Genomic DNA, 21076 nt, shown 5'->3' with positions numbered 1-21076 from the left:
CTGTCTTGAGTGTGACGGGATGGTGCCCCAACCCCCCAATCAGCCCTACCCTGAGCATGACTGAGGGTGGCATCGCAACCTCCCAACCCGCCCTGCTCTGTGCATGGCAGGGGGCGGCACCCCATCTCCCCAATCAACCCTGCTTTGAGCCTGACCAGGGGCTGCACCTAGGGATTAGGCCTGCCCTCTGCCACCCGGGAGCAGGCCTAAGCCAGCAGGTTGTTATCTTCCAAGGGGTCCCAGACTGCGAGAGGGCACAGGCCGGGCTGAGGGACCCCCTGCCCCCCGAGTGCACAAATTTTTGTGCACTGGGCCTCTAGTTTTAACATAATACTAACATTAAGTTTTGCCACCTACAATGTGCTAGACACAGTGCTAACTGCTTTATATGTGCCATATAATCATCACAACAGTCATTTGAAATGTTATTCTCATTCTGTAAATAGAAAAAAAGAATTTTAGAAAAGTTAAGTGATATATTTAAGTTACATAATCATTCTTAATTGCTGGGGGAAAAAAGGCTAGAATGTGAAAACCTTTCTAGGCTTGATATCTGTAGAAGAAGTGTCTATAATAGTCCAATTTCAGTATTCACAATAAGACATTTAGAAACTATACATCTGCTATTGGCTATATAGTTATTATATAAATGATATAAACATAAAAATTACACTCTTATTTGTTACTTTTAATTATATTCCTTTAAAAATAAAAGTAGCTTTATCTTTAAAAAGCACATGATAAAAAATAAACAGAATTTCTGAAATGAAATTGGTTATTAGTAGTTGTACTTAGTTTACTTACTTAATTTCTCATTTTGTTTAGGCTGTGAGGAAGGTCCATATTCATCTCTTCTATTACAGGAAACAATGACTTCATTACCAAACTGCTTCATTTCGTTCTTATGGTCCACACTACCAGAGCCATCAATTTTTAGAATTTCTTTAAGCATCCGTGTTCCCTTCTGTTTTGAAAATGAGTGATATGGAGATGGTGAGGGTAGCAGGAGAAAAGTTAATAGAATTACAGAGCTTACTGTTCCTTCTTTTAATGAGTTACATTGTTAAAAATTAAAACAATAACTTCACTGAGATAGAGAATAAGGAAAATCAATAGCCTGGAGTAGAAAAAAAACAACAAACCCCAACATTTCCCGGCATAACTTTTGACCAAACTGCCTAGTACTAATGTTTAAAAAGCAAGGGAGCTATTTATGATCTAAAGAGAAAAAACAAAAAAATGGCTTAATTGCCCAGGACAGCCTGGTTTTTCTCATGGAATGACAAGAAAGATGCAACACATTAGCCCTAGCCAGTTTGGCTCAGTGGATAGAGCGTCAGCCTGCGGACTGAAGAGTCCCGGGTTCGATTTGGGTCAAGGGCATGTACCTTGGTTGCAGGCACATTCCCAGGAGGAGGTGTGCAGGAGGCAGCTGATCGATGTTTCTCTCTCATCGATGTTTCTAACTCTCTATCCCTCTCCCTTCCTCTCTGTAAAAAATCAATAAAATACATTTTAAAAAAAAGATGCAACACATTAGATGAGAGAAAAGGGTTTAATTGGTTGCAGGGGGTGGGTATTCATGGCCAATGATGGTGAAATTACCATAGTACAAAAGTTCCTCCAAAATACGTACCATAGCGAATGACTGTGGTGACCAATGTTCTTCCCTGGGAGGCTCTTCGTGAGATGACTGTGCTTCCTTTTCTCTGGAGATATTCAAGGATGCTAGAAAGTCCTCAAATCCAGTGTTAGGCTAAAAGGATAATATTTTGTGCATGAAGAAGAAAGTACAAGGACAAAGAAAAAGCTACAAATTCTGTGTACAAAAATGATTTATAATTTTCACCAATTATCTAATTATGTGCTAGAGTGTGGGAAGATCAATTGAATAAATGGCCTTTTACCTTATCAACAGTTTTTGGATAACCAGTCCTAAACTTTTGGTTTTCTGAGACTTCCGTACTTTCATTTCTCTTCAGTAGCTTAGTATTATTACATTTGCCAGGCCGTCCAAATGTCTACAAAAGAGTATGAGTGAGCTTTTTGTGCAAATAAATTTTATAGTTACTAATTACTAGTGCTCTAAATACATCACTGTAAACTTTAAAATGTGGTATTCTCCCTTTTACATCATAAGGAAAAAAAGGGGGCCTGTAAACTTGGATGATGGAAAAAATTACATTTTTATCTTATTAACTAATTTCTAAATAAGAATTCAGAATTTCCTTCAATTATGAATACAGGCAGTAAACCACAATAGGGGTGATTCTAATTCTATTTCAACATAACTGGTTTTCTTTTGCATTGAATATACTCTAATTTAGTTTTAAGACATTATTCTTAGAGAGTCCATAGGCTTCACTAAAGGTCCATGGCATGAAACATTCATAAACCCTTTTCTAGAATAAAGGAAATCATAGCATAAGAGTTGCAGAATAGGGTCTTAAAAGTCATATAATTAAATCATTTTACTGATATTTAACTATTAATGAATTCTATTTACTAAGAACCTATTATGTGCCAGACATATATTATGCTAAGATATCACTTAATATATTAATAGTTATAAGAGATCTAATTTTTTTCTAACTCTGTATTAGAATATAATATACATACAGAACATATGTACATCATCAGGCCACATATTGACTTTTTTAGATTAAAATTTGTTATACTTTGATTATAAAATGTATACATACTTCATATCAAACAGCAGACTACATAAAATAAAACATAAACTTCAGCTCCCCTCTGCAACCTAATTTGGCAGAATTAACCAGAAACTTTACTATGTTGATCCATATATTTTCATTGTATATATATATGTATATTCATACTTTGCACATTTATATTTATGTATGTAGGTATATTTAGATGATATGTGTTGAGAGAGACAAGTGATCTATTTTTATCTATTTTTTGAAGATGAAGATCTTGAGGCTGAGAGAGGTAATGAATTGCTCCAGCCACCCAACTATTAAGATTTCAGGTATTTCTAGTTCCAAATCCTGAACTCTAACTGTGCAACTTCCCATCCAGTGACTCTCAGGTTATACTTTAGCACCATCGTGCAACAAAACTTAGGAATTGACTGAATATTTGGCTGCAAAATTTAGTCAGATGCCACAAAGCCACCAATTGGAATAAGAAGCTGGCTATTAGGTATTTCATTTTAAGAAAGCTTACCTGATTATTTGACATTTTTTGTGACCAACTCTCAGTTTTAGGGCTCCTACATTCTTCCTTAACTAGAGACAAGAAAATAGAAATTTTGATAAATTAAAAAAACTCACCACACACCAATTACATTTACCAAATATTTACCACTTCAAGGTACTTTGTTAAAAATTCACATAATTCCAAAAAGATGAAAATCCTGATCTTGAAGAACTATAATCTAGATTAGAGGAGAAGAGATACTCACAGGTAACAACAGCAAGAAAAAGGAAACGGGGCATCTAACTGAGCCGTGAAGGATAATAGGTTTCCAATGGGCAGAATAAGAGGCTAAGTATTCCAGGCAAAGGAAATAATAGGAGAAATGACATGGGAACAGAGAACAAGGAATGTGTCTCTTCTCTCAATAGACTAGTTCTGATAGAAGTGAAGGAGTATAATGGAATTTAATTGAACTCCAGAAGCAGGTTGGTGCCATAATCTGAGAGGTATTGAAGACTATAGAATAAACTGGTAGACAAAGGGCAACCAATCATAGAAAGGTTTTGAGCAGATAGCAGTGATCTAATAAGAAGATTAAAATGTCAGTGGCTCATTAAGAGACAAATTAGGATGCTATTTTAGTATTAATGTTAAGGATAAATTGGGGAAATGGTAGGGGAAATGGAAAGGATGAATTAGAACAGGGGTGGGCAAACTTTTTGACTCGAGGGCCACAGTGGGTTCTTAAACTGGACCGGAGGGCTGGAACAAAAGCATGGATGGAGTGTTTCTGTGAACTAATATAAATTCAAAGTAAACATCACTACATAAAAGGGTACGGTCTTTTTTTTTTTAGTTTTATTCATTTCAAACCCGCCCTCGGGCCGTAGTTTGCCCACGGCTGAATTAGAAGATGAAGGAAGAAAGTAAAAAAGAAAAGAAGAAAAAAGGAAAGAGGAAAGGAGGGAGAAAGGACAAAAATAAGAGATGGTGAGGAAAGAAGTAGGGGGAGAGGATGGGAGAGAGGAAAAGGGATAGAATGAGAGCAGAGGAGGAAGGGACAAAGCTAGAATAGGAAGGGAAGAGCAGGAACAGAGAGAGGAAAAGAAAAGGGAGGGGGAAAAGAACGGTAAGGGAAGGAAGGAAGAGAGGAAAGGAAATAATTTTGTAAAAAGGAGGAAAAGAAAAAGTGAGTAGACAGGTATCAACATTAAACCTTTATTGAGACACACTCACAAGAAAAGTAATTAGAATTCCACATAATGTAAATAATTTACATACATTTATGTAAACAATAATTTGAAGAATAATCACAATGTATTTCAATTAAATATAAAACCTTCAAGTTATATTTATCATATTTATGGGGACATTAATCTGTACAGTGGAACCTCAGTTCCTGAACTTAGTTCCAGAAGGCTGTTCGAGAAGTGATTTGTTCGAAAAGCAAATCATTTTTTCCCTTAGAAAGAATGTAAATTCAATTAATCCATTCCAGACCCACAAATGATTTCATTTTAACTTTTCTTATATATTTCAAATAGCTTACTCCATTCCACTTTTCTTATATATATTATATGTCTATGTACTGTTTAATCTATAAATAAACACTTTTTTTTCTTAAATTTATTGTACCATCCCCTATCAGTCTTTAAGGAATCACTTTCAGCACTGGGTCCAGAGATGTCTTTCAGGTCAGCTTGAAGCACCTTTGCTTATTCTTATCACTGCATTCGAAATGCTGTCACCTGGCAGTTTTTCCTTTATCCAAATCAACAACAGTTTTTCTACCTCTTTATAATTGCCTGTGATCATTGTTTCTTTCAAACTTGATGGCCTATTAGCACTCCTTTTTATTGTTGGTAAGCCTCACCCAAGGATATTTTTTCCCCCATTAATTAGATGCATTCTCTCCTTTGTTTGTGGCCTAACAGATGCTTTTTGTCATGCTGAGGTATCAGCAAGAAAGGATTATCAATTTCAAACACAGAAGTTTGGTTTGACTACCAAGACATTTTTTTCTGTGGAGGTTTGACTATATTTAACTTAAAATATAAAAGGAAAAATAATATAAAGATATTAGTATAAAAATATACTCTAGCAGTTATCGAACTTAACCAAAGTTATACAACCACAAAAAATTTTTAAAATTACTTTTGAAATAGGAATTTTTAGGGGTAAAATAGGCAGGTTTAGGGAATTTTTTTAAATTTATTTTATTGATTTTTTACAGAGAGGAAGGGAGAGGGATAGAGAGTTAGAAACATTGATCAGCTGCCTCCTGCACACTCCCTACTGGGTATGTGCCCGCAACCAAGGTACATGCCCTTGACCAGAATCGAACCTGGGACCCTTGAGTCTGCAGGCCGACGCTCTATCCACTGAGCCAAACCGGTTAGGGTGAATTTTTAAAATTAAGGAGGTCCATGGAAAAAGCACAGGCTACCTGGAGCTGCAAAAGTTACATTTCCATAAGACGAGGGAGAGGCAGAAGTTACATTTCCATAAGATAAGCAAGTTGGGAGAGGCAGCAGTTACATTTCCAAAAAATTAGGCAACTGGGAGTAGCAAAAGGTCTATATTTACAAAATAAAGAAGGAGGGCCTCGCAAGTCCCATGTGAGGCTTGACCTTTGAGCTCAGGAGTAGCTATAGTGACCAAATCAAAGGGGAATAGTGGCCAATCAGAGGGGATATTGAGGCATAAAAACTGCAGCCTTTATAAATCAGGAAAAAAGGAACTCGGTGCGACAGAGTCCCACACATGGGATTCTGTGCTGTGAGATTCTTTCCCCCTCCCCATGTGGGAGTCTGTACTTGTTCTTCAATAAATTTCCACCTTTACATAAATCTATCTATCTATAAAAGCCTACCATCTTCCATCAGTGGTTTTATTCTTAGACTCCGATGGACAAAGAGTCTGGGACAATCCATTCTGCCCAGGGGAACACTGCACGTTCCAGTCCAAAATTTCCGTATCGCTTTTTAGAAAAATAATTTAAAGCACTATTTTAATACTACATGTACTATATAGATACATAAAATAGCATGCAAATATATAATAGGCTAATATGCTAAGTATCCATCTGGGTAATGATGTCACGTAGCAATGCCTGGTTTCCTCTCCCTAGTGACTAGCCTCCTTGCAGCTTCTTCAGCCCAGGAACATGACCTGCTTTATAGCCAGGTGGAAACATTTTACACTTTAACCAAATGTCCGTGAAGCATTTTCCCGTGCCTCATCTCATTTGATCCTCACAGAATTCCTGGAGTAGGTAGATAGGAGACTGGGCGGAATCTGACTTCCTTTTCACTAGCTGGAAAACGGACATTCAGAAAGCCTAGAAACTTTACCCGACTGAAAAGAAGAAATGGAAGCAGGTGTGGGTGTTGGGTGGGCGGGGACTTGACTCTAGGTTCTTCGGTGCACCCCAGACTCTGATAAGGGGGAGATTTTCATATACATTTTACTATTTTTCTTTCATCTCTGATACTTCTATTATAGAGAATGGGCAAATAGCAATATTAAAATATTCCCTCTAAATAATTCTCTTTTAATGTGCACAAATTCGTGCACCAGGCCACTAGTATATAATAAATTAGAATCTAGTATTTGAAGCTTCCTCTGCTGGAGAGCTCTTTAGCAAACTTTCTGCATAGCTTACTCATTCCACTCATTTTATTTGGGTCTCTGTTAAAATGTTATGTCCTCAAAGAGGCATTCCTTGACCACCTATTTAAAATAAGACACCTTTATCACTCTAGCCCAGGGGTGGGCAAACTTTTTGACTCGAGGGCCATAATGGGTTCTTAAACTGGACCGGAGGGCCGGAACAAAAGCATGGGTGGAGTGTTTGTGTGAACTAATACATGTTAACACTGCTGCTGGGAAAGGAGCGGAGGGGAGAGCAAGAGAACCCTCCGCTCTTTCGGCTCCGCAGGCCGGATAGAACAGCCGAACGGGCTGGATCTGGCCCGTGGGCCCGTAGTTTGCCCATGGCTGCTCTAGCCTCATAAACAGCTTTATTTTTCATCACAGCATTTATCATTACTATAGATTATGGAATTTATTGTTTGTCTATGATCAGGTTACACTTTAGAATGTAAAAACTTGTCTGTTTTATTCATTCATGTCCAGCATCTTGCACATAATAGTTTAAGAAGTAGCAGTTTAATAGATAAATGAGTAACAAATGAGTCAATTTGGGAATACTTTGATCAAGAGAAGAGAAAAAGTGCAAGATGAAGATTCTTATCTCTGCATCTCCTACTGTGACTAACACATACTAGACACAACTGCAAAAAGGAAAAAAGGAAAAATATAAATAGGTAAGAGAATATTAATAACAAAATATTTGTACAGATTTTTAGCAAAAATCTGTAATATAGTTCGGAGTAACTTAATTAGCATGAAGTGTTTATACACAAAAAAGGAACTGGATTACTTTAAATAAAATTTATCTCAAAAAGTAGTTAGAGCCCAGCTGATGTGGCTCAGTGGCTGAGCACTGAACTACGAAGTAGGAGGTCATGGCTTGATTCCCAATCAAGGCACATGTCTGGGTTGCAGGCTTGATCCCCAGTAGGGGTGTGTAGAAGGCAGCCGACCAATGATTCTCTCTCATCATGGATGTTTCTATCTCTCTATTCCTCTCCGTTCCTCTCTGAGATCAATAAAAATCTATCTATCTATAAAAGCCTAAGTGACTGAACGACCAAATGACCAGTCGACTGGTTGCTATGACATGCACTGACCACCAGGAGGCAGACACTCAATGCAGGAGCTGCCCCCCTGGTGGTTAATGTGTTCTTCCCACAGTCAACCTCCTCCAGCCGGCCAATCTCCCACGGCTAGCTAACCTCCTGTGGTCCCTCCCGCTGGCTGGCCACAATTGGCCCTGATTGCTGGCCAGGCTGAGGGACCCCACCTGTGCATAAATTCGTGCACGGGGCCTCTAGTATATTATAAAAATAAAGTAGAGCAGAGGTATCGGTAAAAATGTCTGAGTAAGGATCTCTAAAAATTCTCTCCTACATAAAAGCAATGAGAAAATGGACATAATAACCAAAATCCAAATTTTCAGAATTATGGAAGTTAATCAAAGGCTGGCAGCAATTAGGGGAATGCTTATTCAAGAAAAGACAAAATTGCCCTGGCTGGTGTGGCTTGGTTCATTGGGCATCATCTTGTGCACTGAAGGGTGGTGGGTTCAGTCAGGGGACATACTCAGGTTTCGGGTTTGATCCCTGGTCAGGGTGGGTACAACTGATCCATGTCCTGCGCTCTCTCTCTCTCTCCCTCCCTCCCTCTCCCCCTCTCTAAAATCAATAAAAAACATATTCTCAGGCGAGGATGAAAAAAAAAAAGACAAAAATCTCAGTAAGGATAGTGAGCTTTTGGCATTTTAAATTGCTCTAATCCCATTTTACGGTCTCCAGTTCCACATAGCCTTCAGAAATAATAGCTAGCATTTTTGGTGAAAACCCATAAGCCTGGCTGCCACCAGAGAGATCAGAATAAGGTTGATCTTTCACAGTGTTATTCCTAACAGTGTATGATGTCAGTATTACCATGATATCAAAATCAAAGACATCACATGAAAAGAAAAGTATCCCTTATGAATACAGACGCAAAAATCTTCAAAAATTACTAGCAACCCAAAATCTTGTAGCATACAAAAATGATTATACACCATGATCTAGTGGGATTTATACCAGGAATGCAAGGCTGTTTCAATATATGAAAAACAATCAATGAGATATACCATATTAATGAATAAAGGGATGAAAACCATATAATCATCTTAATAGACACAGAAATAGCATTTGACAAAATCTAACAACCTTCCAAGAAAAACAAAAAACACCCTAGGAACAGAAGGGAATTTCCTCACCTAACAAAGGGCATCTGCCAAAACCCCACAACTAATATTACACTTAATGCTGAAAAATTGAAAGCTATCCCTAAGATCAAGACAAGAATGTTCACTCTTACCACTTCTATTCAACATTGTACTGGTAGTTCTAGCCACAGCAATTAGGCAAGAAAAAGAAATAAAGGCATCCAGACTGTACAGGAAAAACTTAAAACTATATATGCAAACGCCACAAAAAATTAGGGATTACAAATAAGTTCCAAAAGATGGAAGGATATATAATCAATACACAAAAGTCTGTTTTATTTCTATATATAGCAATGAACAATAAAAAAATTTTTTAAAGAAAATATTTCTGCCCTAGTCAGTTTGGGTCAGTGGATAGAGCATCACCTGAAGACCAAAGGATCCTGAATTTGATTACGGTCAAGGGTACCTTGGTTGCAGGCTCCTCTCCGGCCAGGACCCTGGTAAGGACTCGTGCAGGAGGCAACCAAATGATGTGTTTCTTTCACACTGATATTTCTATCTGTCTTTCCCTCTCTCTTCCACTCTCCCTAAAAATCAATGGAAAAATATCCTCGGCTGAGGATTAACAGCAACAACAAAATAATAATAATAAAAAGAAAATAGTTCCATTGACAATAGCAGTAAAAAAATAAAATACTTAGGACTAAATTTAACCAAAAAAGTGCATGACTTGCTCAGCAGTATGGCTCAGTGGTTGAGCATCAACCTATGAATCAGGTCACATAGTTCAATTCCCTGGTCAGGTCAGGGCACATGTGGGGGCTGCAACCTCGATCCCCAGTAGGGGGCATGCAGGATGCAACCCATCAATGATTCTCTTCACCACTGATGTTTCTATCTCTCTCTCCCTCTCCCTAAAAAAAAAGTGCAAGACTTGTACACTGAAAATTATAAGACCATCACTGAAATAAATTAAAGACCCAAATAAATGGAAAGACATTTTGCATTCATGGATAGGAAGACTTAATACTGTTAAAAAGACAATACCACCTAAAGTGATCTACGGATTCAACGTAATCTCTATAAAAATTCCAATTGCCACTTTTGCAAAAATAAATAAGCTGATAATAAAATTCATATGAAAATGCAAGGGATCAGTACAGACAAAACAATCTGGGTGGAAAAAGTTCGAGTCAAATACTACAATTTCAAAACTAAAACAACAAAAGTACAGTAATTAAGATGGTGTGTTGTTCCCATAAAAATGGCATATAGACCAATGGAATGGAATGAAGAGGCCAGAAATAAACCTATACATTTATGGTAATCTGATTTTTGACAAGGGTGCCAAGACAATTCAATAGTAAAAGAACAGTATTTAAGCAAATGGTGCTGGGACAACTGGATATCCATATGTAAAAGAATGAATAGAGATTCCCCTACCTCATACCATATTCAAACACAAAAATGGAAAAAAAGAACTAAATGTAAGAGCTAAAACTATAAAACTCTTAGGGAAAAAAAAAGGTGTCAATCTTTGTGATCTTGGATTAGGCAATGCTTTCTTGGTTATGACAACTAAAGCAGAAGCAACAACAAAAAAAGTAGAAAAAATATTGGATAAGCTTGAGGTATACAGAATACATAAAGAATTCTTATGAAGCAAGAATAAAAAGACAAATAACCCAATTTTAAAATGAGCAAGTAATTGGAATAGACATTTCACCAAAGATATATAAACAGCCAATAGGCACATGAAAAGATGCTCAACATTACTTGTTGTTAATGAATGGTACGTGAAAAGCACAAAGAGGGTTCACTTTACACCCACTAGGATGGCTATAATAAAAAAGATGGGCAATAACAAGTGCTACAGAGGATGTGGAAAAGTTAGGCCCTTATACATTGCTGATAGAAAGTAAAATGGTAAACTCATTTGGAGAAAAGTTTGATAGTTCCACAAAGTGGTAAACATAGATACAACATGACTCAGTAATTCCACTCATTCATATATACCCGAGAACTGCAAACATATGTTCACACAAAAATTTGTACACAGATATTCACAGCAGCATTATTCATTATAACCCCAAAGTGGAAATTTCCCAAATGTCCATCAATAGGTGTATGGTAAACAAAATGTAGTATTTGTACAATGCAATTTGTTTTAGCCAAAAAAAGGAATGAAGTATTGGTACATGCCTCAACATAAAACATTGAAGACCCCTGAAAACATTATGCCTATAGAAAGAATCCAGCCATACCCCTAGCTGGATAGCTTATTTGGATGGAGCACTGTCCCATTCACCAAAAGGCTGCAGGTTCGATTTCCAGTCAGGGCACATACCTAGATTGCCAGTTCGATCCCTGGGCTGTGTACAAGAGGCAACAGATTGATGTTTCTCTCTCTCTCTCTCTCTCTCTCTCTCTCTCTCTCTCTCTCTCTCTTTCTCTCTCTCTCTCCCTCTCTCCTCTCTCTCTCATCAATAAAAACATGTCCTTGAATGAGGATTAAAGGAAAAAAAGAAGCCAGCCATAAAAGGTCACACATATTTTATGATTCCATTTATATGTAATGTCTAATAAGCCAATCCATAAGGCAGTAAGGCAGTCAGTGGTTGGCAGGGACTAGAGGAACGAACGCTAATAGGTATGATATCTCTTTTTGGGGGTGATGAAAACATTTCAATATAGATAGTGGCACTGGTTGCATAACTTTGTGAAAATATCAAAAAACCACTAATTGCACTTTAAAATGATCCATTTTGTTATGTGAATTAAAACTTAATAAAGTTGTTAATAAAAATAAAAGGAAGCAGCACCATAAGTATACTTTTCTAACTTAAAACTTACATTTTCTGTGAGGCTCATGTTTTCTTTGCTGACATTTAATACTGTTGTCATTTAAGCCAGATTTATGATGTTGAGTTACTTCTTGAGGTAGAACTGCACCCTGAAAGTTAAAATTCTTATAAATGATTTAAAGAAACTTTTATTATTATAAGTACTTTTCTTCAATGTTTAATAAATAATTATTTTATAATTAAAATTATATATCTCTAGAAAACAAATTAAGGAATGCAGAAAAGTATAGGGAATTTTAAAAACCACTCAAACCCACCACCTAGAAATAACCATTACTAACATAATGATCATCATTCCTTATGTTTCTCTATGTATTACTTAGCAAGATACACAGAAAACTATCATTTACAATAATGCTGTTTTCAACAGAAAAAAAATATAGTTTTGCTTGAAGTTAACAGAGAAACTAAAGAAATAAACTTTAGGTAAATGTTTCTTACAAGCAGAAATAACACCCTCTAAAGACCCTCTAGATTTGCTTCAGAACCCTCCTCTCTGGGGGAGGTGGGAAATAGTAGGTGCTATAGGACATGTGCAAGGTAAGGATGGGTATCTGTGGGTTCATTATACTATTCTCTTGTCTTCATTAAAAACTTCTAGAAAATTCATCATTTCTACCTCTGATGTGAAAATTGAGAATATTAGTCCTTCATTCCTTTCCCCAAGACCTGATTTTTATTAACTAATACTTATATTGTCAAGGATTTCAAATGATGGAAGACTACGACCAGATAGCAAAACTGACTATAAAGCTACAATGATTAGACAGTACAGAAATTGACAGAATTAGCAAAATGGCCTACGTTTTGTCTAATGATCAGATTAGATCACTTTGTTTTCTGATAGTGAAAGAATGCCTGAAGGCAAAAAAGACATAATTTCCACAGCTGAAGAGGAAGAGGAAGCAAAAGCAGATGTTCAATACAAATTTATTATTTCACAATTTTTAAAAAATCCTCACCTGAAGATATATGTGTTGATTTTAGAAAGAGGGGAAGAGGAAGAGTAGAGAGGGAAAGGGAGAAGGAGAGAGAGAGGGAGAGGGAGAGGGAGAAAAGAAACATTAGTTAGTTTCCTCCCATATGTACTCTGCAACTTAGGAATGTGCCCTAACCAGGTTTCATTTTCGCAACCTTTCAGTGTATGGGACAACACGCCAACCACCTGAGCCACACCAGCCAGGGCTATCAATTCACAATTTTACTTTTGGAGGGCCCTATTTATTTTGTTCTGAGCATAAACAAGTAATGAACACTAGGTACAAAGGCATATCATATCCTGCTTGGCAGTAGGCATGCTCAAAAATAATTGTGATGCCGAAACCGGTTTGGCTCAGTGGATAGAGCTTCGGCCTGTGGACTGAAGGGTCCCGGATTCGATTCCGGTCAAGGGCATGTACCTGTGTTGCGGGCGCTTCCCCAGTGGGGGATGTGCAGGAGGCAGCTGATCGATGTTTCTCTCTCATCGATGTTTCTGACTCTCTATCTCTCTCCCTTCCTCTCTGTAAAAAATCAATAAAATATATTAAAAGAAAATATTGTGATATGCACCATAGTGTGTAGGAAGGTCCAATGAGCTCATATGCATATAACACCCAGGGCACTTTAGCCTTTGAGAATCAAAAGGGCCAAGATATTTCTATTTGAATAGCACAATAATTGGTGGGGTACATTATGGGAGATTTCAACTTTAAGAACATCAGGATCAATAAACTGGTATGAACAAATATTGTGTTAGTGTCTATTATGTTCCAGGGATGGTAAGATGTACTTTGCACCCATTATCTTAATTTCATTACAACAATACTATGATTATAAAAATGCTTTGGTAGATTTTGATTCCATTGTATAGATGACTAAACTGAGGCTCAAAGTGATAAAGTAATTTAGTTACAGTACTAAATAATGGGAGAACTGACATTTGAGTTCTAACTCTAAAACTCAAGTTCACAGTACCATTTCAGAGAAAAAGTGTGTCATCAGTTTAATTAGGAAGAAAACATTCTAGTTTTTAGAGAGAGGGGAAGAGGGAGAGTAGAGAGGGAGGGAATGGGGGAGAGAGAGAGGAAAATAAAGTTTTTTGAGTTGTTCTATTTACATAAAGCTATTTGTTAGTCATATTTTCATATTTTGCCAATAAAGGCTTGAATTTTTTAAAAGATTTTTTTTTTTAAGAGCAGTTTTAGGTTCACAACAAAATTGCCCCCTGCCACCACACATGCACAGCCTCACCATGATCAAGATCCCACTTGGGAGGAGTATATCTGTCACAACTGATGAATCTACATGGACATATCACACAAAGTCATAGTTTACACTGGGTTCACTCTTGGTGTTATACATTTTATGGGTTAGGACAAATGTATAATGACAAGTATTCACCATTACAGTATGGATGAAAAAGGCTCTGTAATAAATCTAAATGAAAGTAATCTCACAGGGTGATCTAATCATAAATTTCTAACTGGGAAGGTCATGGTGGGTAAGTCAAGCCTTGGGCCTATAACGTCCCTAATGAGAGGTTATCTTTGCCTTATGCAAGCCCTGTCCATTGTTTCTGTGCATCTAGATTGATACAGCTTTAAAATGCCTTTTTCAGATTCCTCAGAAGGGTAACCACCCTCAAGACCGCACATAACCTCGTTATCCTGTAACCAATCATTGCTGTTTCTCTGCCTTGTTTTCTTCCATATCCATGTATCTTCCATATGTTCCCTTCCTAACTCCAAAAGAGAAAACACACTGCAAACTCTCATTCTGGGGAGCATCTGAGATTTTGCTTCCTGGCATATTGTCAACATTGGTCAAATAAACTCATAAAAATTCTTTACAGGTTTGGACGTTTCTCTTATGTCATCAACGACAATAGTATCACATCGAGCATTTTTCAGTGCCCTAAAAATCTTCAGTGCACTTATTCCTTCCTCCCTCTCTCCCCAACCTTGGAAACCACTGATCTGTTTTTTTTTTTTTTCCTTTCATATTTTTATTTATTTCAGAGAGAAAGGGAGAGAGAGAGTTAGAAACATCAATGGTGAGAGAGAATAACTGATTGGCTTCCTGCATGCCCCCTACTGGGTATCGAGCCCAAAAACCGGGCATATGCCCTGACTGGGAATTGAACCATGACCTCCTGGTTCATAGGTTGACACTCAGCCACTGAGCCATGCTGGCTGGGCAGCCACTGATCTTTTTACTGTCTCCATAGTTGTGCCTTTTCCAGAAGCTTAACTTTTTTTTTATTGCGCTGAGTGTTTTAGAATTTGCTCATTGGATGAATATCAGGCTGCTTTTTAATGCCTCACAGATACATGTGTTGTATGTGATGGCTCAGAATTCTTGGAACACACAGGAGATCAAACACTGGAGTATTAAACTGATATAAATAATGAAATAGCAACCAATCACAGGAATTGTATACAGAACATTCTGAGAAAATATATCAAGTGTTGAAATAGGTAGTAACATGACTAGTACACCCCGAAACCTAGGGGAATTTTGGAAGTGAGAGAAGAATAGCATCCTAAGCGGAAGGAACAAGAAGTACAGATAACCTGAAATGGAATTATCTGTTTGTAGGAAAGGGAAGGTAAAGAGACCAACCTGACTGGAACAGACCATTTTACCAAGTACTTGGACATGCTTTATATAAGAATCAGGTAAGGTTAGATTATAGAAGAACTAAGTATTAGTTTGAGTATAGGCTGAATTCTAGCAACTAAACAGGGAGCCGGGTACATTCTAAGTATTTGAATTATACTATTTTAGGGCTGGAAAAGACCTCCAAGGTAATCTAAGTCCACCAACTTAATTTTATAACTGAGGCCCAAAGAATCTCAGCGAAATAAGATTTGCTCAATTTGAGTCACAAAACCTGATTTCCTGATTCTGAGTTCACTACCAGATTTACGACACCACAATACGTAAGGGTATAAGTTGAGTTCAAACCCAGGAGCTCTTATTAATTAGAAACTTTGCCCAATTATGCCATAGGGCCAAGACTGGTGAAGGGATCTTTAGGAAAGATAGATCGAGCAGTACTATGTAAGAACTGTAAAAGAGGTCAGAAATAAGAAATGCAGATAGGAGATTAATCTAGGTATGGGATGACGACCTAAGGTCCAATTATGGAAACTGAGAAGGAGTAAACAGTTTGCAGTCTCACTGCAAAAAAAATATTAGGAGAGAAAGAGTAAAAATTTTTAATTCCATACTTTCCAGATTATATGTTTGACAAAAATGGTAGTGTTAGAAACAAGGATAAGAGAACAGGCCATAAATCAGGTCCATTCTGAGACATCTTGAGACTGAGAGGGACGGTAGGCATCCATCTATATCTGTCTTCCAGATAGTTGGAGGTATTGGGCTAGATCTTGATTGAGAGTTTGGAATCAGACAGATTATTTGAGTGGTAATTAAAGAGATGAGAAAGCTAAAGTCACAAATCAAGCAATAGGGCAAAGGGAAAAGAAAACTGTTCTTGAGTTTTGGTGAACAGTCCAGTGAAAGTCTGGAAGAACAGAGGTTAATAAAGAAGTTAATAGGAAAGGTGAGAGGAAACTTAGGGCAATGTTTTCTTTACAGCAAAACTCCTTGAAAGAACTGTCTATATTTACAGCCTCCAATTTCTTTCCTCCCCTTCTCTCTTAAACCCCCTCTAATTAATATTTCACTCCTATCACTCTACTAAAATTGTTTAAGGTTCCCAGTGACCTTCATCTGCTAAACTCTATGGTCAATTCTCAGTTTTTATCTTAATTGATCCAAGAGCAACATTCAACACAGTTGATCACCTGGTCCAGTAAGACATCCATTCTTCACTTGGCATCTAGACACCACCTTTTCCTAGTTTTCTTTCTGTTTCATTGGCTGTTCCTTCTCAGTCTTCATTGTCAGTTTCATCTAATTTCTCGAATTGTTTAAAGAAGGAATTCTCTAAGGCTAAATTACTGGACCTCTTCTCTATCTACATCTACTTCCTTGATATAGATAAATATAGTTATACAGATATACACATACACATGCATGTATGTAGATGGCGACTCTCGAATTCTCTCTCCAGTTTGGACATTCTTCATGAGCTTCAGTCTCAATGGCCAACTCTACTCCTGCACTTAAATAAGCTGTTCTCAACCTGTGGGTCGCGACCCCTTTGGCGGTCGAATGACCCTTTCACAGGGGTCACCTAAGACCATCCTGCATATCAGATATTTACATTACAATTCATAACAGTAGCAACATTACAGTTATGAAGTAGCAATGAAAAGAATTTTATGGTTGGGTAACAACATGAAAAACTGTATTTAAAGGGCCAGAAGGTTGAGAACCACTGACTTAAACGTTTAATATATATCTCAAACTCACTATGTCCAAAATTGAATTCTTAATTTTCCCCACATATCTACTGACCTGCAATCCTTCCCATCTCAGTTAATAGCTACTTTATCCTTTTAGTTACTCATACCTTAAGAGTCACATTCTTTAATTCATTCTTTCGCTTTTAATTCCAAATGTAATTCATCATCAGCTGGCAATCCCTCTATGATGTCTAAGATTTATTATAGAATTGCATATCTGAAACCTGTATAATTTTATTATCCAATGTCACTCCAATAAATTCAATCTAAAAAATGTCTACTGACGTAACCGGTTTGGCTCAGTGGATAGAGCGTCGGCCTGCAGACTGAAAGGTCCCAAGTTCGATTCTGGTCAAGGGCATGTACCTTGGTTGCAGGCACATCCCCAGTAGTGGTTGTGCAGGAGGCAGCTGATGGATGTTTCTCTCTCATCCATGTTTCTAACTCTCTATCCCCTTCTCATCCTCTCTGTAAAAAATCAATAAAATATATTTTTAAAAAAATGTCTACAATTTGACCACTTCTCACAGGCTCCTACTACCAGGTCTAAGTCCATATGGTAGGCACTCAAGAAATATGTTTTGAATGAATGAATGATAGCAAAGCACTGAAGAATGAGTGGTTAGCAGTATCAAATAAATTAGGGAGGAAAAGAGGGTTTGAAAATCTGGATATGGGTTAAATTCAGGTAGAAACAATTTATGAATGATGTAAGGAAAGCTTATAATTGCGTATTTGCAGAAGAAACCTGTGTATTTTGTCACTCTCACTTTTTATGTTTATTTTATCTCCATTCCCTTTGCTCTTTTCCCCTCTCTAGTTCTGATAATGCCACCGTCACTGAAGGATATTAGTATAAATGAGGCCCATGTGGTACAGGCTACTGGTTTATAAACTTGAGAGAACATTTCTTCTTGACCTAAACTGAGAAGACAGGCCAGTAACTAGTAACAAAGTTATAGACATTCAGTCCCTTTCTTTGTTTTTTTTTTTTTTTTTGTCTGAGTCTACTCTTTTAGCAGAGGAATGTGAATTTGCTCATTCATCTTTAAGACAACCAACTGTCAGTATAAAGCTACACATTCAAGTGGAAATAATTAAGTTAATGAGTGCCATTAAGGCCTTTGTTAAATTTAGATTATAGTTATTATGATTTTCTAAACAACTAAAAAATAATCCAAAACTAATTTAAAATAAAAATTGTCTATATACTCATTCACTGATCAAAAAAATTTTATATACAACTGAACGGAAGTATGCAAATTCATGATCAAAACTGTTATATCTATTTTATGATGTTTTAGAAGAAAATTAATCATTGCATGCCTGAGAAAGAAATATAAAATGAAAATTTTTTGAGTTAAATGTCCATCAATGAAGATATACTAACCTTCTCTTGTAGAGTTGGCTGAAAGTGCTGAACCTTTCTGGATCCCTGTAAGGACTGCCAAATGTTGCAAAATTCATCATCATCTTTAGTAGGTACCTGGCAAAGCGCAACAAATTTCTTAAGGAACTGACACATGAAGAATAGAGATTCATATTAAAAATCAAACAGCCAAACCGGTTTGGCTCAGTGGATAGAGCGTCGGCCTGTGGACTGAAAGGTCCCAGGTTCGGTTCCAGTAAAGGGCATGTACCTTGGTTGGGGGCACATCCCCAGTAGGGGGTGTGCAGGAGGCAGCTGGTCTATGTTTCTCTCTTATCGATGTTTCTAACTCTCTATCCCTCTCCCTTCCTCTCTGTAAAAAATCAATAAAATACATTTTTTAAAAAAATCAAATAATTTATTAATTAAAGTTATTTATCATGAGAGGATATTTAACTTTCATTATTTGAAATCTCAATTCTCTTTTTCTAGAGCTCAGTATAGTCATCATAAAGGTATTCTATTAGAGTGAAAACGGCTTTCTTCTTTTGTAATTGTTTTGGTCTTATTGAAAGCATTTAAAGCAGTGGTTCTCAACCTGTGGGTCGCGACCCCTTTGGCGGTCGAATGACCCCTTCACAGGGGTCGCCTAAGACCATCCTGCATATCAGATATTTACATTACGATTCATAACAGTAGCAACATTAAAGTTATGAAGTAGCAACGAAAATAATTTTATGGTTGGGTCACAACATGAGGAACTGTATTTAAAGGGCCAGAAGGTTGAGAACCACTGAATTTTAAAGCATAATAAATGCTATAAAAATTATACTGTATCAATATATTCCCACCAATAGATTCTTTTTGTCTTCTGTTGCACTGATAAATTATCTCATTTAAGCTAACATCTAATGATTTAATTTAAAAAATTTTCATCTTACACAAAAGTAATCTAACAGATTAAATATTCGCTATTATTCATGGGGAACTGATTTCACACAGGTCAAAACTCTCTGGGTTGCTGGCTCGATCCCCATTGGGGGGCGGGGAGTGAAGGAGGCAGCCAATCAATGATTCTCTCTCATTATTGATGTTTCTATCTCTCTCTCCCTCTCCCTTCCTCTTTGAAATCAATAAAAAAAATATATAAAATTCCTCAAAAAAATGTACCAAAAATTTAACAGTAGTTACCTATGAGATTTGAGAGGATTTTTGCTTTTGTTTCCTTTGTTATTATCTACTTATCTGTGCTTTGTAATTAGTCTATATAATAAACATGTATTATTTGGATTAAAAAGTGTGGTAAGATTTGTGGTCATGGAATTAAATAAAGGTAAGTGTCTCACACAAAACAATTCAATTTTTGACCCCTGGAAGATGAAATAAAAGAAATTACCATGAGTTTCATGGTGGGAACTAGAAAACTGCTTTTCATAAAGATATGTCCTCTTTCTTCTACCTTTCAAATTTATGTCATTTTATAACAGATACCATAGAAAATTTGTATATAATAAAAATATTTAAATATTAGTTTGAAAGCAAATATATAGAGAAAAAAGACATTTTCAGGATCATTTTAAAAATAAATGTCTTTCTTCTTGAATATAACTGTAATTTTATAACATAGGTAGAATGCTATCAATATCATTCTCTCCTAGCTTATGAGTTTAAAACAAAACTAGAAATGACTTAAACAAAAATTTAAAAAAAAATCTAAGTCAGTTTAGGTCTCTATTTATAGTGTGCTTGTAATTTGTAAAGGGGGTAGAGAAAAATTACAGAAAGAGTCTTTACTTGCGTAGAAACAAAAAGAGATTGAGGGGAATGGTTCAGGCCTCCCAAATGACCAGATGAAACTGATGAATTCAAGCTATAGTGATTCACAGCTGGTTGTGGTTTCACAATGGCTGTCAACTTCTGATTTCCAGTTTCTGAGCGACTCCCATAAGAAAGGTTCACCAAGGCACTTGTTGGCAGTCGATATCCCCTACCAGGTGAGCACCTAAAAGTAAAAAGTTACATCAGAACCAGAGTGAAATAATACTGAATGTGCTAGGATGAAGCAAATAATATTTGGATGGATCGTCTAACATCAAAAACCTCCCAAAAAACAAAAGTCCAGGACCAGATGGCCTCACCAGTAAGTTAAAAGATATAATACCTTCTCAACCTATTCTAAAATACTGAAGAAGGCACTAGAGATCCAGCACAGAAGCTCTCCCACTGCAGACACAGCGGACTCTCATAGCCAGTTAGCGTGGAGGTCAAATCACCCCAGGTATTCCCGACATCAATCAAGGCTTAACTACAACAAGACTTTGAACAAATACCACTAGGGGGTGCACCAAGAAAAGATAAAAAAATGCGGAGACAAAGAAACAGGACGGAAATGTTAGAAATGGAAGATATAGAGCTCAAAACCACACTTTTAAGGTCTCTCAAGAACTGTCTAGAAGCTGCCGATAAACTTAGTAAGGCC

At 36.9% G+C, this 21076-nt stretch overlaps 1 protein-coding gene across 1 annotated transcript in view; it reads right to left on the bottom strand.

Annotated features, from left to right (window-relative positions):
• XRN1 (5'-3' exoribonuclease 1) overlaps positions 1 to 21076 on the bottom strand; it is a 203723-nt gene that overhangs the window by 11751 nt on the left and 170896 nt on the right. Inside the window, 7 exon segments of the mRNA XM_006757506.2 lie at positions 805 to 964; positions 1637 to 1756; positions 1908 to 2021; positions 3190 to 3251; positions 11861 to 11960; positions 18619 to 18714; positions 20392 to 20599. Coding sequence (XP_006757569.1) covers positions 805 to 964; positions 1637 to 1756; positions 1908 to 2021; positions 3190 to 3251; positions 11861 to 11960; positions 18619 to 18714; positions 20392 to 20599 — 860 coding nt within the window.

The sequence above is a fragment of the Myotis davidii genome, unplaced genomic scaffold (assembly GCF_000327345.1).
Source record: "Myotis davidii unplaced genomic scaffold, ASM32734v1 scaffold495, whole genome shotgun sequence".
Taxonomy (NCBI): Eukaryota; Metazoa; Chordata; class Mammalia; order Chiroptera; family Vespertilionidae; genus Myotis; species Myotis davidii.
The sequence above is the reverse complement of the archived record's forward strand: the minus strand, read 5'-3'. Positions and strand labels throughout refer to the sequence as shown.